Below are 18558 nucleotides of genomic sequence, written 5' to 3' on the forward strand. Positions count from 1 at the left end.
GGAAGTAAACAGGTTTCAGGGCTAAACTGAGCTCCCCAGAACTCATCACACTGGAGCAGTGATGAGGTATTTTCTGCATATGCCCTCATATGCAGAACACAGCATCCTGCTATGTTTTCAGCTAGTGTCCTCTCTGGTTTCTTTCATGCTGAAAAGTGAAACCCTTACAAATCAGCTTGGGACAGATGACGGCCCTGCTGTCAGAAAGCATCTCTTCCTGTCTCCCCTACACAACCCTTGCTCATTTCTGAGCCCACCTGTGACTCCTTTTTCCCTCTGCACAAGATCCTCCCAAATATGTCCTGCCAAAACCAACTCCGTTTTGTCTCCTGCTTTAGGAGGTTTATGAAGCTTCTTGCATCTGGCAGCCCAGCACGATCATCTGGGACACCTCAAGCCAGGGCTTGTCCTGAAGTGAGCTTGGCTCCAGCAGAAAGTGTCAGAGCAACAGATTGAAAGCTGCACATTCCCAGAGTGTCTGCGTGCTCCTGGGGTACTCCAGCACTCACCATGGGCCCTGCTGAGCCCCACTGGGGTGCCAGAGTGGAGGCAGCTGATCCCAGAGACCTTCCCGAGCCCTTCAAGCATTCAAGCCTTTGGGGGCTCTTTGCTGCATTTCCATGCCAAGGAGCTGCCCTGCAGCCCACCAGCCTCCTTTGCTCTGTGTCCCAGGGGCTGGAAGGTGGATTAATGTGTATTTCCTCAAGTAGCTCTATTTGTAGCTTCAGGAGCTGCCAAGCTGCACCTGTCAGCCCCAGAAGGATTCAGGAGTGCACCTTAGGCAAACACTTGAAGCAAGGTGGGGCTACCTGCAGCCTCCAGCATTCGCTGCACTATTCTCAGAAGCTCTGTGGCACATTCTGCACATCACATGTACCAGAGCCAAGAAGCTGGGCTGAGCCTTCACCCCACAGCCCAGGCACACAGCACTCCCGTGTTCATGAAGAAATGCAGAACAGCCCCTTGCAGCAAGGAAGTCCTTTTAGGAAAGGCAATGAGGCCCTTCGGATACTGGAGATGCTGGGCTCATGCAGGGACACACTGAGCAAAGGGTGAAGGCTCCTTCCCATGGAGGAGCCCACGCACACAGCGGGAACACAGAGTTGCTGCCGGGCTGTGACTCACTGCAGAGCCACGCACAGCTGGGCTTCTCCTCCCCTCCCACAGCCCTCCGGCTGAAAATCTGCAGTGACAGCCACTCTTCTCTCTCCATCTGCCTCAAGCAGAGCCAGTGCCTGCTCACCTGTGTTACCCTCTTGCAGAGCCCTCCAGGAACAGGCACTGGAAGAGATGTTGGGAGAAGCAGTGCTCCACACTCGCTCATTCACTCATCTTCCCCTCCCACTCCATCCTTCCCCACTGCACCCCATGGCTGCAGCTCACAGCTGTGTGTCCTGAGCTCACTGCACGGTGATCAATGACATCTCAGCGAGCAACATTCCCACAGACATCCCAGGGCACCCTGCCTATCTGTGTGCACTTTGGGTTTGTTCTTTGGCAGTAGCATCCACCAGCGATAAATGCAGGAGCACTGCTCTCCAAAAACACTCCTGGGAAAGTTCTTCCTTTCCTACTCTTTGCTCTTCCTCCCAGAGCTGAGAGCAGGGAAGACTGTTCCATCAGCAGGTCTGTGACTGCAGGGTTATGAACCCCTTTGTATCTTCACCACTCAATTTTCTCTCCTTCCCTTAGAGTAGATTTGTTCACCTTCTGGGGAGCCCCAGGGTTCCCTGCACTGCTCCAGCCCAGATCTGCCCAAGGGGCTTCCAGGAGGATGAAGAAATTTGGATTTGGAACTGGGGTTATCTCGAGTTCAGCCCTCAGCCTGCAAACCTCTTGGCTTTGCTGCAAGCTGAGGTCAAGCCCCACGTACTCTGCTCTTGTTTGCATTTCCAGTGGAGTGTCAGGGTGCCGTGGGGTGCAGGAAGCACCAAGCAGGACCAGGAGCAGGGCAAAACACCACAAGCACTGCAAAGATGATGAGAACCCTGGGCCACCTTCTGCCTGGCACCTGAGCTTCAGATACATCTGATGATCCTCAAGATGTGTGAGGTCCACACTTTCTCTTGGCAGCCTGACATCTCATCTCCGACAGCCCTGCTAAGCCTTGTGAATGCAGAGAGGGCTCTGTTTTTTGCAAGCTCTCCGTCATTTCTACAGCTCCTTAAAGCTTGAGGTCACAGAGCCAGCCAGCTGCTCCAGCTCTGCCTCCCAATCCCTGTCATCCTCTCAGGCTGGGCAGTATGCCCCACACTGGGGGTCCCATTCTTCCCCATAACCAGGAGGACATCAGGACTCCTCATGCCACCCTATTTCCAGAAGTGGCTGCACTGCTGCACCAGGCTTCTCATTGATTTTCTCCCAAACCCAGGGTTTAAGCCGCCACGTATGTAAAGAAATCCCTGATCCCTGTTATAATTATCTTCCTGGCACTGCCATTTGTCTGAGCTATTAGAAGAGGGCTTAGCTTTGGGCTGCACTAAAGCGCACTGAGCAATTGCCACGTTGTCAGTTACAAAAACGTGGTTTCTTTTCTCTTGCTTTTTTTTTTTTCCCCTCCCTAAAATTCTTTCCAGATGTCTCTTTTTTTTTTTTTTTGCTTCCTCCACAGAACTACCAACAGCTGTATGACTTCAATACGAGCCGTGACTAATCCAGCACAGAGAGCATTCAACTCCTCGGGTGTGGATCAGCCAAATGAAACTTGGATCCTGGGGATATGTGACATCTGGAGCCATAGAACCCATGAGTGACACTGAGCTGAGGAGCAAAAGGTGCTCCAGGTGTGCTTGTTCCTATTAGAAGGACCCACGTGGCATCAGACACCGTCACCAAGTGACCTCCATGGGCACAGAGGTGTTCCCTTTTGGGATGTCCATGAGGGTGGCAGCAGCATCCACACAGCATCCAGGAAAGGCTTTTAGGCAGCATGCAGCCACATACAGGGATCTTCCCTCTCACCTTCCCAGGATCCCGACTGCAGATGTTCCTCATCTCAATGGGAAGTGGCAGTGGTGACACAACCCCCACCACAATCTCTTTTTTCCCTTGCCTTTTCCTTTTTGTTCTGTTTATCTTTTGCTTCCCTTTGGCCATACAGATGTTTGTGCTGATATCTGCTCCTTCCACATGCAGCAGAAGTGCTGTGAGGGCTGTGCTGACGATATAAATCAGAGTATCAGGCACTCAGTAGAGCCAGGAGCCAGCACCGGGAGCAGAGACACTCTTCAGGGACACCCAAACTCCAGCAACCAACAGCCTCCCTTCTTAGCTGCTGCTTTTGCTTTGCAGTGCAGCACCATGGCCATGCTGTCTATTGTGGTGAAATGCAAGGAGAGGGGTGCTGGGGACTTCATCCTAAGCAGGAAGAACAGAAGCGCAAAACAGCCCTGAAAGGTTTGGCTGTTTGGCTGACTCTGGCTGGGCAGCTGCTCAGGCTGAGTTATGGGCTGCAAGGTCAGAATACCGAGTGATATCAGACTGAACTGGCCTGCAAATTTCCAGGATGGGGGTTTTGCTTTTTCTCCCAGCTGAGCACTTCTGTGCCCCCTGGGAGCATGTCTCAGACACGCCATAACACTCTGCACTCTGGAAAAAGGGGATCATGTTTTCCTCCTCCTTCTCACAAGGCATTTCCTTATGGCAGCAGAGAATGGAGGAGCAATGCCCCTTCTCCTTTCTTCTGCACCCTCCTGAGAACAGAACGCACCAGTTCAGAGACCAAACTATTGCAAAACACCATTTCATGCTTTAATGCAAGCCACAGTTCCAGAAGCTGCACAGACCGAGCAGGGACACGGTTTTCCTCCCAGAGAACTGATACATTCATCTCAGCAATGTGCGTAGGGGGTTCAGGGTCCCCTTCAGCCCCTCCGTCCGTTTGACTTCTCTGGATTGCCCTGCGCTCCGGGCCGCGCCTCTGCCCGCACTTGGAGCTGGGACAGCCCACCGCGGGGAGAGGGAGAGGAAGGGACCGATTTGGAAAGATAGCGAGGAGGAGGAGGAGGAGGAGGAGGAGGAGAGGAAACCCAGCCCACACTTTGCCTTCCTGCTGCCTCCTTCTAAAACCTGCAGACTCCTCCAGTCCTTCCCAGCTCCTGGAGTTCCCCCAGCCCTGCTCAGGACTACGAGGTACGGCCAGAGCCCCGCTCCTTCCCCCCCCTCCCCGTGACACTCAGCCCCGACCACCGCCGTGCGATGCCTTTGGGGACCCCTCCTGCCTCTTTTCTCGCTTCTCTTTGCAGCATCTCAGCTCTTAAACTGTCGCTCAGTTTCACCGCCAGACCCCCGGCTTTAGTGTCACCTGGCCACCCCTAATTACCCGACCTTTCTCCCCTCTGGGCTGTGGGTTATTTCCCTACCGAGGTCAGGACACACAGAATATCCCGAGTTGGAAGGGGCCCATAAGAATAACCGACCTGCAGCAAATCGGCCCCAGCGTGCGCAGTCCGGGCTGAGGCAGCGATGTTACTCACCGGGATATCTGGGGGGACGAACAAAAGAGCTCTCGGCTTTATCTCAGTGCGGCCGCTCTCGTTTTCTCCTGCGAAAACAACAAAACGAGACACTCAGCTTTCTGTTCCGAGCAGATTTCGAAACCTTTCCAGGTCCTGCTGGCTGCTTAGCTCCAGCTGCTCAACTGTCGGAGGGAGAGGCGGGGGAGGAAGGACAAAGCTCTTTTCTTTTTTGGCTTAGCTTTGATGGCTTGGAATCAGTCAGCCTCAACCCCCGTCCAGGCAGAAGAGCCCAGGGCTCTCTTCCTTTAAAGGCAGCAGCCGACCTCTGGGTGCGGTGACGTTCAGCCTTAAACTCGGTTCTTTGTGCCCCCGACGGAGCGCACCGAGCGGGACGGGAGCTCAGCTCCCAGCACAAAGAAACGCAGCGCTTTCGAGCTGCGGTGAAATCGGGGGCACCGGGGAGGTGAGCGAAGCACCGGGCGCTCGGAACAGCCCGAAACGCTCCGCCATCCCCTCCAAGGACAACAATAAACCGCGGCAGCCCGACAGGGTGGGCCGGATGGGTTTTACGTGGAAATTAAAAGCTGTCGCGCAGTGCGCAGCTGCTGCAGCCCGGCTATTGTCTGCCACATCGGCAGGAGCCGGGATGCGGGCGGTGATGGGAGGGGGAAGAGCAGAAATAAACTTTTCAAGCTTTCTGCAAGCCCCTCCTTCCTCAGCCCTCTGCTCTTCCATGACTCAGCCCCGGAGGAATGTCGGCTCCCATGGAAACTCCTCCTGGGTCCGCTGCTCGGATGGATGTCGGGGCTGTTATCGCCGCAGCGGCTGTGGCAGGGCGAGCCCGGGGAATGCTTTGAAGATGGTTCGCATTTTTGCAGCGTATTTAGCGGGGTGTTGGGGGGGAGGTTTCTTTGCTTTCTGCTTTGTGGAGCTGCGCATCAGTGAGAGATCAGCTTTCCGTGCTCCCCGGGAGCCGGAGGGACCCGCTTGCACCTGGCGCGGCACTCCAGCAAAAGGAGAAGCTCAGGCAGGACAGCCAAAAGCTGCATTGCTTCCTCTTCCCAAGTGCAGCCTGCAAGGGGCTCATCTATGCTATTCTCTTGGTGCTGCTTTAACTGGATGCAATTTGCAACAAGGCAAGCTGTGACAGCTTCAGGCCAGCACACAGCTGTGCTGGCACGAGGGCTCTCCCCCTGATAGAAGTGAGCTCTGTAAAGATCTGCTGCGTTTATAAATGCAGTCGCAGCACCTCAATAACTGTTTGCAAGGTTTATGGGCTAATAGTGCAGCAGTGGGTGGCTGTGCCTTCAGTGACTGCATGGGGAGATGTGGTGGGGAGGATGTTTGTAAGCATGTGCATGGCCTGGAGGGAATTTCTCTTGGCCCTGCGAGCCCACAGTGTGTGAGGGGACCCTCTGCAGTGGGCCTGGGGTCCTTGCCTGTCCTGTGCCTCAGGGAGGAGCTGTCAAAGTGGCCAGGAGGAGGCTCCTCCCCACGCTAACGTGGCATCCCGTGGGGCTTATGCAACCCTGGCCATGGTCAGTGCCACATGGACCAGGTTCCTCCATCCCCTGTCCTCCTCCACCCACAGAAGCACTCTGGTGGGATGGGAGGAGACATCTAGGACTGAGCAGACCCATCAAGAGGCATTTATGGGAGCCACAAGCACGTGTTTACACAGCAGCTGGGAGATGAAGGCCTCACTTAGGATGCAAGTAGGGTCAAGTGTTGTCTGGGCCATGGGGACGATCCACTGTGACCTCCCCCTTGCTCCCCACATAAAACCCAGTCAGAGCAGAGGGAATATTGCTCCACAGCCCCTGCACGCAGCTCTGAGCTCATCACGGTTCCAGCTACCAGGGAGCAGCTTCTCTGCTGTGCCAACGCCACACCTGCGCCAGCCCTCAAATGCCATCATTGGCACAGAACACTTTCTGCCTGGCATATTCCCTATGCCCAGGAGGTTCTGGCTTCTTAGAAAGCACTGCCTCCTGTTGGTAGCTGTTGGCTGGTAGCATCCTCTTGGATAGCAGAACCATGGCAGGCCCACAGGGAGGGACGCATTGACTCGCACAGTGAGCCGTGCTCTTCTGCCAGAGCAACGTCAAAGGCTCCTGTGCTGTTATTTCAGGAGTTCTGGCCATCAGATATTCAGGAAAGGCTGAGCCCTTGCAAAACAGTCAGGGTCTCACAAATACTGCAACGTCCTCTGTGTGCAGCCTCTGACTCCAGGAAGATGTTGTTTTTCAAATAAACTTGTTTTCCTATCTCTGGCATGGGACGGCTCGGCAAGTTGTTTGCTCAGACTCCTTCATGCTCCTTCTTCCTCCAAACACAACACCGGCAGCTCCAGCTGTCTGCTGGCTCCTAGCAAGCATGTAATTCCCTGACCCCGGTTCACTGCGTGCCCAGACTTTGAAACTCAGTGCTTTAGGAGCTTGGGGAAATGATCTGAGAGGGCCTTGGTCTGGGTTGGGTTCTTCTTCCACGTGCACATGCCATGGCCTCTCCTCCAGGCTGGGCTCTGCCCACAGAGCATCATTGAACCTCAGAGCACCTTCCAAGGCAAACAAGCCCCTTGGGAGAAGCCCAGGAGCAGCCCTTACAAGACAGGGGATGGCAGCAGGGGAGGAAATGGCCACATTCAGTACTTTTCCACCTCCTCTCCCAAAAACCACCTCACCAGGAGGGCAGAGCCAGCCATTTCAGTCAGGTCCAGGCAGGGCCCTCAACAGCCTATTAAGCAAATAAAGACAGAGGGCTGCCCCCAGCCACATCCACACAGGGGGAGTAAAGGGAAGAACAGCAGGAGAACTGACTTCAGTGGTGGTGGAAGCATCACCTCAGTGGGCAGAAGGAGCAGGTATCCCACCGGGGAGCATGGGATGCTGCTGGCATATCCAGCACCCAGCTGGGGGGCTCCATCCTGCCAAACAGGAAGCAGGGAGCACACAGGGTGAGCTCACAGCTGCAGCTCTCCTCCCAGATCACATCGTAGCCCTTCATGCCAGTTTGGGACCATCAGGTCTGAGCAGGAAAGAGAAAAAGCATAGCAGAAACTCCAGCATTTGGGGTGCTAGAGATGGATGCCTGATCCCTGCCACCTCTACAGAGTCCAAGTGGGAAGCATTTTTCTAAGAGATTTAATCTTCAAGCAGCCTGCCCCTCTGTTCCCTCTTGCCTTCCTCCGCTTTCTTCGAATGACAAACAAAATCATGGAGACTTTCACTGCCTGTTCTTGGGGCTCTCAGCAGGGGCTTTTAGCTTTTTTTTTTTTGGTCTGAAATAATTCCTGTGAGGGAAATGTGAACAGCTATCTTCGTGCAATTCTTCTAATGCATCCTGGAGAGTGATAAAAGTCTAAACTCTCACCTTCTCACTTTGCAAAATAAAAAGAATTTGTCTTGGAAACAGTATTTGGCCTAAGGTTTCAGCCAGAAAAGCCAGCATGTAGAGCTGCACGATTGACCAGACAAGGCAGGAAATAGAGCAAGCAGCCTTCTCTGCATGTCTTACTGCCAGCTGTGAGCTCAGCATGGAGCTGAGAGGCACAGGGAGCTCCAGTGTCCTCATTGCTCATCCCTCCTCTTCCTCTCCTTTATTCAGGGTTTGCTGAAAGATGAGAGCCTGGATTTTCTTCCTCCTCTGCCTGGCAGGCAAAGCCCTGGCAGCTCCGGTGAGTAATGGAGCCTCCCTCCCTGCTGCACCCAACAGGGACGTATGCGACTCCCGATGCATCCAACGGGGATTCTCTTTTACAATGAATAAAACTGGGACCCCGCTCCCACCACGGGAAGGACAGAGCAGCTTCACACTCTCCTATAGTCCCCAAAGGATGGGGGAGGTAGAAATCCAAAGGTGATCTTGCCACCTGCCCCAGGGTGTGATCACCTTGGGATCATTGTCCCCAAAAACCCCCTGCTCATGGTCCTTTTTCCCTGCAGCAAGAGGCTCTGCCTGATGAGACGGAGGTGATTGAAGACCTCACCACAGAGGTAGGTGACTGCACTTCCCCCCATCACCCATCCCTCATGGCACACAGTGCCCTGGGAAGAGCAAAAGGCTTGGAAAGCTTTCCTTGGGGTGCTCTCCCTTGTGCTGTGGAAATTCCCCATAGTGGAAATGAGCGATGTTTCTCAGGTTTCTTCCTCCAGGTATCAATGTTTGTCTGGAAGAACTTCTTGCATCAGCTCTTCCAAAGCATCTCTAAAGCACAGGGCAGTGGGGGCTGTGCACACCCCATGGACACAATGCCCTCTTTTGCAGGAGCCTGTAGGGGCCAACCCTGTCCAGGTGGAGGTGGGAGAGTTTGAGGAGCCTACAGAAGATGTAGAGGAGATCGTCGCAGAGAGTGAGTCACTCTTCCCATGCCCCACAGCTTTTGCCCTCTAGCAAGCGGAGATGCCATCCCTTCCTGGGATAGGAGACACACAGTCACTCTAAAGAAGCCCAGGAAAAGCCCAAAGGATAGGATCTGTTTCCCAAGGGAGAGCACAGGGCAGGTTCTGACATCACTCCTGGTTTGTCCCAGATCCCTGCCAGAACCATCACTGCAAGCACGGCAAGGTGTGCGAGGTGGACGACAACAACTCACCCATGTGTGTGTGCCAGGACCCCTCCAGCTGCCCAGCCACCTCCGGCGTCTTTGAGAAGGTGAGGGCAAGAAGTTGGGTGATGGGTGGGAGCAGGGAGGGACACCCCAAGGGGCACAGCTGGCTCCAGAGGTGGCAGGTCCCCTTGTCCACCCCAAGGAAGAAGTCGTGCCTCTTCTGGAGGCTCTCACACAGCATCTCCCCATCCTGTGCAGGTCTGCGGCACCGACAACAAGACCTATGACTCCTCCTGCCACTTCTTTGCCACCAAGTGCACCTTGGAGGGAACAAAGAAGGGACACAAGCTGCACCTGGACTACATTGGGCCCTGCAAATGTAAGTGGGATCCTTGCCTTAGTCAAAAGGACGGCTAACCTGAGCACAGCCCCTTAGACCAGGGTTTAAGCAGAAGTCCACGTGGGTTCAGGGAGAGGGAGGGAGGATACTGACCGCTGTGTGTGGCTTCCAGTCATCCCTGCCTGCCTGGACACTGAGCTGACAGAGTTCCCCCTGCGCATGCGGGACTGGCTGAAGAATGTGCTGATCACCCTGTATGAGCGTGATGAGGACAACAACCTGCTGACCGAGAAGCAGAAGCTCAAGGTGAGGGAACTCTCCCTCAAGGGGAGGGAACCCAGGAGCTCACCCTACCAACAGAGCCCGGGGGGGCAACCCCACACACACCTGTGCACCAAAACCACTGCGTCGTTCCCAAACACCAAACTAAACCCTGCAACTTTCTCCATGCACCCAGAGAACTCTCCCTCAAAATGCTGGCACCCCACGTGCAGCCCCACTGACAAATGCCCCCAATCTCCCCTATGACAGGTGAAGAAGATCCACGAGAATGAGAAGCGCCTGGAGGCCGGTGACCACACCGTGGAGCTGCTGGCCCGCGACTTTGAGAAGAACTACAACATGTACATCTTCCCCGTGCACTGGCAGTTTGGGCAGCTGGACCAGCACCCCATCGATGGGTGAGCATTGGCAGAGTAGGATGGGCACTTGGCACCTCTCCCTGCCCAAGGTGGTTTGGTGGCAGCAGGAGTTAGAGCAAGCTGGAGGCGTGACAAGAGTATGATGGAGAACAAGAGCTGAGCACATCTGGCAAGGGCTGGGGTGAAGCTGGGGAAGAGGCAGCCTCACCTTCTGCCAACAGCTCTGCTGCAGAAAGAGGGTCCTGCTGCTCCCACCTCTCTTGGGTGGAGTTTCAGCATTCTCAGATTTACTGCTGGGTGACAGTTCCCTAAAACACCTCCACCCAAAGACCACAGGGATAACTTCAGCAGCTGAAAGAGCGGCTGCTGGCTTAGCTGTGAGCTGGACACGTGTCTGGGAGCAATTGCACACACAGCCCCATGGAGGGAGCAGCCAGTGAGCACCTCCATCACAGGCTCTTTAATGACTAGCACAGCTGGCTGCATAACCAGACACACATCCATGACAGTGCTCAGTAGTGGATGCTGGGAGGGCACTGGCAGAATGACAAAATGACCAGGGTTGGAAGGGACCTCAACAAATCTCCAACCCCCCTGCCACATACAGGGGCACCAACCTCCCCGTTTAATACTAGACCAGGCTGCCTAGAGCCCCGTCCAACCTGGCCTAGAACACCTCTAGGAGTTCAAAACAAAGTGAGGGCTGGGGTCCCGCTCTGGCTCCCACAGCCAGCAGCAAGATGCTGACAGTATGGGACCTTGGCAGGTACCTGTCCCACACTGAGCTGGCCCCACTCCGTGCCCCACTCATCCCCATGGAGCACTGCACCACCCGCTTCTTTGAGGCCTGCGATTTGGACAACGACAAGTACATCGCCCTGGAGGAATGGGCCAGCTGCTTTGGCATTAAGGAGAGTAAGTACCTGCCTGCAGACCCCTTCTAAAAGCCCCCATTGGGATGAAGCAACGGTTCCTGGGAGTGGAACGCAGGGGAGAAGTGGGGGTGCAGGAGTGACCCCTGCAGGGCAGCATTGTCCTCTAACTTCAATTCTCTCTTTTCCTTCCACAGAGGACATAGACAAGGATCTGGTGATCTAAAGCCCCAGCTTCCTCCTCTCTACTGCCAACTTTTGTCTTGTTTTAACCTTCCCACTTCCTTCGGTTTTTGAATCGCTTTTTTGTTTTGTTTTCCCTGGGAACAAGGTGCTAATATAGGTCTAAACATATGTAGTATGGGTGCTAAGAGAAATAACAGTCCTTCATAGCTAACCTGTTACCACTAGATTACCCACCAGCTACTTCCACCTGCTCTCACTCTCCTCTCTCTCTCTCTCTCTCTCTCTCTCTCTCTCTCCAATGTGTCTTCACAATTGACCAACCCTGTTCCTGTCCTAAATATCTGCTCCATCTCTGTATTCGCTCTCAGACCGACTCCTGTTAACTCCTGACTAACAGCACAGACTGCCCGCAGGGAAGGCAGAGTCAGAAGATGTGGGAAATGGGGCTTTCTGAGCAGAGCTGCAGGTGACATTGTGGCCACCCGGCTCGTGGTATGGGGAGAGCTGAGGAAGGCACAAAAAGGCAGGATGTCATTTTGCTTTTTGGTCCCCTTTCCCCCCCCCCCCCCCCCATAAGTTTCATTCCCAGGGCTTGAATTTAACAATCACTAGGCACCAAAACAAAGGGCTAATCCAAGAAACAAGTGGGGAAGCACACAAAAAATAATGAAGAAAAAAAAAAACAAACAAATGAAACGAATACATCCCATCCTGTAAAACCCCCTTGAAAAATAAAGGTTTGAAAGTGCTTCATGCTTTACCATTACTCACCAGTTGTACTGCAGTTGTGTTCTGTAAGGTGTGATGCGGTGCAGACGTGGGTGCTGGTGGCTGGCCTGGCTCTTGTGGTTCTGCTGCAGCTGAGATAAGGCACTCAGCTGTCCCACATCACGGTGTCCTCAAGCACATCCCACCTCTGCTTTGGTCATCCTTAAATCCCAGCCTTGTTCTTCCAGGGGAGCTGCCTGTGCCACACACACACTGTGCACTGTTTCCTCTTGATGAGGATTTGTGGGTTGAGGGACGGGTGGGAAGGGAGAAAGTATTTGGATTTTGCTTTATGGAAAGAGTTCTGATGGGAATGAAGGGGTGGTTAAGCGTCACAGGCTGAGAACTCTTTCTGACCTCTGAATGTTCCCTGTGCCTTATATTATTACATTTCTGCCACAGTGTGAGCAACCCAATGAGTCTCTGTAATAAAAAAATACTGATTTGAAACACTGATGCAGAATGAGCTTGCAGTGTTCCTCTGTTTCTTCCCACCCCAAACTGGGAGGAGGGCAGCACATGGATCCCACAGAAACAACACTTCCACACATCTCAGGTTTGACCTCCAGGACTCCAAAGATGCTGAATATTCAGGGTCTTCATCAAGATAGCAATAGGACAATAGGGAATGGCCTTAAGCTGTGCTAGGAGAGATTCAGGTTGGAAATTAGGAGAAATGTCTTCCCAGAAAGAGTGGTGATGCAGTGGCACAGCTGCCCGGGGGATGTTTGAGAACTGTGGAGATGTGGCACTGAGGGATGCCATCAGTGGGCATGGTGGGATGGACTGAGGATCTTAGGAGTCTTTTCCATCCTGTGAAATCAATCCATTTTGTGATTTGGAATACCTATGAAGAATGGCCGGTTCCCTCAACCATCTCCAAGAAGGCATCAATGTGAAAATTACATTCTGGGGAGGAAGATGGGCTCAGTGCCACGCTTTATGCCAAGGCTGAGAAGAACTGCACGGACTGCGGCACACGGGAGGGAGCTTTGCAGAGTGCAACGTTAACAGAGGACTTTGGGAGGCGCTAAGTAATTGCCGAATAGTTGTGCCTGGGATAAGCGACACTCCTGCTGGGAAAAGTGAAGCGTAGTGATGGGAAACCTAAACATTCTCCTACACACTGATGTGCCAGTTGCCGGGAAAAGTGAAAAGGCACAACAGTAGAAAAAAAAAACAGTGGCAATTGCACAGGCTAAAAATATTCACATGGCAAAGAGTTAGGCCATGACATCCCTGTGCATCTCATCCCTTAGCACAACGCACTCAGACAGGTGCTGTAGGATCAGCATGCAGGTGGGGATAGCTGCCTGCTCAGCCAGGAGCTCCTCCTGCTCCACCAAGATGCAGCTGCACTCCTTCCAGCCACAGCTCTCATGCAACAGAAGGCATCCCAGCCAGTTGGGTAAGTCAGCAGCTCCATCAGCAAAACCAGTTATCACAGCTCAAGGAGAAGAAAGGATCCCTCTCCAGGGCTGTGTCCCATTTGAGGGGATGATGCTCATGTCCCAGCAGTTTAGCAGAGCCCAAAGGATCCAACTCAGCACAGCTGTCCTGGCTGCAAGGCAGCATCAAAGCCACCACAGAAGGTTGCAGCAGGGCAGCTCTTAACCCTTAGAAGCTCACAGCCTGAAGCATCAGGTTGCTGGAATTTCACTGCCTTGGGGCAAACGCCATACCTGGGGTTAAATCAGGACTTGAGGAATAATCTGGCCTTTTTAAACTTGCAGACCCAGACGGCGGATGAGAACAGCCATCTCCCTGTTATAGCTGAAATTGAGCCTTTGAGAGCCTGCTCAGCAGTAAAGGAACACGGCTGTACTTTCCACGTGGAAATTCTCCCTGTGGTTAGTGCTGACTGAGGACATGGTTTGCAAACACGGGAAAAAAAGAGAACAGAAAAATAACGTCAAGCTCTGGATCCGAAGGCAGCATGACACAAGCACCATCTGGCTCAAGTGCTGCCAAGCACTCACAGGCAGAGCTCATTCACTTCATGGGTTGGTTGCAGTCCTCAGGGCAGTGCCACAGAGCAGTGCACCGAGCATCCTCCTGCCTGCATTCATCAGAGAGGATGGGAGGGGAGTTAACAGCTGTGCTTCCAGCAGAAAGAATGCATGAGGAAAGCCTCTCAGACCTGGAGGGGGAGTGCCTGACTCTCTCCCTCAAATTTCTGGATCTACTGGTTAGTTATTGCTTGATTCAATGGGGCATTGAAGCTCAAAGATGTTTTGTTCCTCCAAGTTCAGAGCAGACAGAGGCAGGACACAAGTGTGGACAGGAGCTGGGTTAATGTTGCCTCCCAGCTGCTCAGGTGCAAAGCAGTGGCACAGCAGGTAATTATTTGTGTAGGGGATTACAGTGTCTGCACTGACCACACAGAATCATAGAATCATTAAGGCTGGAAAGATCATAAGTCCAACAATCCACCTGCCACCAGCTCTGCCCACTGAGCACATCCCTCAGTGCCACATATCCACATTCCTCGAACACCTCCAGGCACGGTGATCCATCACCTCTCTGGGCAGCTGTGCCACTGCCCAACCACTCACTCAGAGAAGTTACGCACTGTTTTATTTCATGGCCTCCCACAGATCTCATGGCCACTTCTCAATTAAACCCACTTTCCTTCAGCTTCAGTGTTGCACATCCAACAATCACAGAAACTCTGATTCAGTGTTTCTGCAGAAATGACTTGCCCCAGGCCACGTCTTTATGTGCATTCCCTACATTTTTTTTTTAATTTCGTATTCCTTTTGATCACTGCTTCAATTGGACCAGAGCGACTATGCAGATCTCGTTATTTCTTGCCTGAACATCTCACTGATCACCTTTGCTGCCCAGGTTCAGGAGCTTTGTTGCTATTGGGTTTGGGGCCAAAATTCCCCACATGCTATGCCAAGCCTTCCTCAGTGCTCGTGTCCCCACATGAGTAACACTGGCCTGCAAGCACCTGAGCTGGACACTGATGGAAGCTGTGGTAACCTCTTTACTTTTGCCACAACCTCTCTCCCTGAAGCATCTGCTGCTGGGTGCAGAGATGGGTCAAGGCAGGCTTTGGTCCTGCCATCATCCTAGATGAATTACACCACAATCATGGACTGGCTGCCTGGGCTTGAGCAGAGTATCCTGTGGGATTCCTTCATTTCCTCTTGGTCACGGTGCTCCAATGAAATCCTCACTGTGTCACATCAGGTGGTCTTTCACTACCTGGGATCCAGCTGTAGGATGAAGCCCCAGTGCAGATTTTCATGCCCTTCAAACAGCTGTTCCCTATCCTGAGCACTACCCACACGCAGGTGAGCCTCTACCCTGTTCTACAGGAACACTTCCTCTTCCTGTACAGCCATTCAGAGCACACACTGTATGCTGGAGCATGTTACTTGCATGCCTTGTTTGCATCCCGCTCCTCAAGCCAGCAGCTGGCATTTGATGAGCTACCTGTGGCAGGAAGAAACATGCTGCAATAATCAGAGGGCAAATCTGGAGGACTACAGTTCACCCCTCAGAGGCAGATGCCCACATCCCTCACACATTAACCATAACACAGGGCCTGTGCATTCAAATGCTCTCAAACCAGTGCTGGCAAACTTCTTCCCTGGCTGTGGAAGCTCACTTTCCTGGAGATCCTGGCACATTGCTGGCAAGCTGGAAGGAGCATCAAGATAATATCCCCCCTCAGTAGTGCAAAGAATGAATGAGATTTGGAGGAGAAGCCCAAGCCCCTCTCCTCAGCTGCCTCTCTGCCTAAAAACTGGCAGGGTGAAAGTGCCCTGCACATGTTTCACACCTGAAAACCTGGTTACCGAGCAGCTCTGCTGCCCCAGTGTCACTATGCTCAGCCCACAGCACAGCACCTAGCCCTTCTCCTTCTCCCTTCACTCCAGACCTCATCACCGTCAGCCCAAGCAGCTGCAGTGCCACAGCAGGAAGTCCCTGGCTGATGGAATCAGCATCTTTGGGATGGGTCATCCACCCAAGAATGATGAGTCCTGGCTTAACAAGCCAGATGTTGGGTGGGAAGGAACTCTTCTGGGGTTCCCACTGCTGGGATAGCCAGGTAGCCTTCCTCACCATCGCGGGGTGCAAGCACTCAGCTCCAGGCTCTGCTAATGGCTCCCTTTTTCCTCTGCACTGGAGCCTTCCTTTCTTTTTGCCTCCAGCCGTACCTTTAACATGTGTGGGCAAACCCAGGCTCCTGAACGCAATTCAGTTCATGGCAAAGGTGTCAGGGCATGTTCTGCTCTGAGAGGAGGAATGGTTGAATTGCTGGGGAATGGCCAGCCTTGAGCTGCCAGGGCTGAGAAGCCTGGCTTCCCGGTTGATCCATCTTGGGAGCTCCTAAGCTAACCCAAGGAGGAATGGGTTGGCAGATGGACGGGGGCAAGACCCCTTCTGCAAAGGGCTCCTTCCACAAGGGTGCCAAAGGATCTGAGGGAAGAAAAAAAATGAATGAATTTCCCCCTGCTTTGGCTTCCCTTCTGCCAGTGCTTTTCAAAGTCTTCTTTCCTTCTAGGAGGAAGATCAAAAAAATCTTTCCCTTTTGTGCAGACAACAGAAACCACACGGCAGAACCATACTTAGCACACTTGTGCACACACACACACGTGGGTTCCTGGTTTACCTGCCAAGTTTCCTCTCCTCCTAAGTTGTTCCACACCCTCCACGGGCTCAGCCCGTCCTTGCACAGCCCCCTTTGGTCCCAGTCACTGTTACATCATACTAAAGCTGGGTTGAGACAGCTGTGAATCCTCCTACCACTCTGAAGGAGGGCAGCACTCAGAGTCCTCAACCCAAGCCACAAGCCTGCAGGTTGGCCCTGCTGCCAGCCACAGCTGGTGCCTAGCTCTGTGCATCCTTGCTTTGCCTCTGCTCCCCTCCAGCCTGATATAAGCTGATTGCCCAGGGCCAGGGAGGGCAGCTGGCCCTGGACCACATAGGGCTGCAGCCTCAAGCTCTTCAGAGTTGGACACCCAACTCCCATACCCATTTCTCTGTGTATCTACTCTGAGCCCACACACCTTCCCAGGAAGTGCTGCAGGGCATTTTTCTGCTTCTTTCTGCTGGAGCTTCCAGCCTCCCCCATATCTCCAGATCTGAATCACCAGGGACGGGCCATGGCCAGCAGCCATCCAACACAGCTACCCCATCTTGGGAGTGACACTAGTGCTAAACCAGAGGCTCCACTTCCCACCTCTTTGGCACCTTTAGGCCATCTCTTCTCACTGACTTCTGCACTCCTCCAGTTTTGAAGATTTCCAGCGCTCCTGACCCTGGTGAAGAGCCCTTCCAGCACAGACAGGTGATCATTGACCGAGATCTACATTCTTCCATTTATTTACTTTCCTATCCACCTACAAGTAGCCAGACTTCTGCACTCTGAACAATCAGCCCCTCGGCATTCCTGGAGACTCATCTACAGTGATAATCAGCACAGATGCCCTCAGCAGGTTTGAACTGTATGTGGAAGTGAGTGCTGATTTCTTGGTGGGAATCCAGTGAATGATCTCATCCTAGAAAAGAAGCTAGAAGTCACCCTCTCCATTGGCAAAGCACGATGTTCACTGCTGATGGCAAAGAAAAGCCTGTACTCTCTGCAGATGGTCTGTGGTCTCTTTCCACCTCTCACACATGTTCAGCCTCCCAGAGAGATGTATTCCTCATTCTCCTGCACGAATATGATCTTCTCTTTCCCCTCTCACCTCTCTGTGTCCATCCAGTCCTTCAGACTTGCAGCCCTTCCTTTCAGACTGGCTCTCATATTGTTATTTTTCTCCATTCACCACCTCTTGCCACAGCCACTCATTGCGCACACCTCACCTAGTTCCTTTTGCTCCACTTCTCCATTGCTCAGTCACATCCCTCATCGGGATCCACTTCCCCTTCCAGTTCCACCTCCAACACCCTTCTGTCTGCTCCCAGACACAACCCTGCCCACCTCCACCCCAGCTTCTAACAACACTGCCTGCCTCACAGGTGGCTTTTGAGGCTCTTTTCCATTCTTCTTATACCCAAGCAGCACAGAGCCATCAAAAGAAAAAAAATAATAAAGTTTCCTCTTTTGAGAAAGATCTGCCTACCCAAGGTCCCCTTCCCATGGCTGCAAAAGGGGTGAGGTACTGGAGATGGGTGCCTCTCTTGGGTGGAAGGTATTGAGCCCCCTGACAATGACGATGGAGAGCCCTGGGCACATCTCACTCTGCAGACTCCAATGCATCCTCTGACTGCAGTGCAGCACCTATTTTGTTTCTCTTCCAATCCTTCACAACACCTTTGTTCACTGCAGATTTCAAATTGCAGAAGGACTTATAAAGCCACAGCAAGTCATGAGACCTAACACCCAAACAGGGCATTAATTATCACTGCAAAAGCATTAAACAGCCATCCAAAAAAGAAGGGGGTCTGCTGGGCTCTCTGTGGATATAACTCCCCATTGATGTGTTTGGGTACATCCCTTTCCCCCTGTGTATTTTTATGCCAGTGCACGAATTCATCTTTGAAGGCTTTACAGGAATGTGTAATCTCCCTCTTTTATGTGTTTCCATATCTTTTCTCATCTTGATTAGCAGGAATATTCACCCTTAGCCATATTGATACGATGCCATGAAAAGCATTTGTGTGCATCCATGGAAGAGAGAACAAACTGGTGTTTACTAGCACAAGATATTCTTCCACACAGATACACCCTGCATAAACTTCTGCTTTAGCACCTTGCACAGACACTCTGATGCAGGTGTGTGCT

The 18558-nt window shown here is 52.8% G+C and overlaps 1 protein-coding gene across 1 annotated transcript; it reads left to right on the forward strand.

The window, feature by feature from the left end:
• Positions 1-8076: 8076 nt before the first annotated feature.
• On the forward strand, positions 8077-11085 carry SPARC (secreted protein acidic and cysteine rich; the record flags this gene model as incomplete). Its single annotated transcript, XM_079542360.1, has 9 exons — positions 8077-8133; positions 8402-8452; positions 8724-8808; positions 8989-9110; positions 9265-9385; positions 9519-9652; positions 9878-10026; positions 10754-10902; positions 11057-11085. 9 exons carry the CDS (start codon positions 8077-8079, stop codon positions 11083-11085), a joined length of 897 nt encoding a protein of 298 aa, XP_079398486.1.
• Between the last annotated feature and the right edge of the window lie 7473 nt (positions 11086-18558).

The sequence above is a fragment of the Tetrao urogallus genome (genome assembly GCF_951394365.1).
Source record: "Tetrao urogallus genome assembly, chromosome: 14".
NCBI lineage: Eukaryota > Metazoa > Chordata > Aves > Galliformes > Phasianidae > Tetrao > Tetrao urogallus.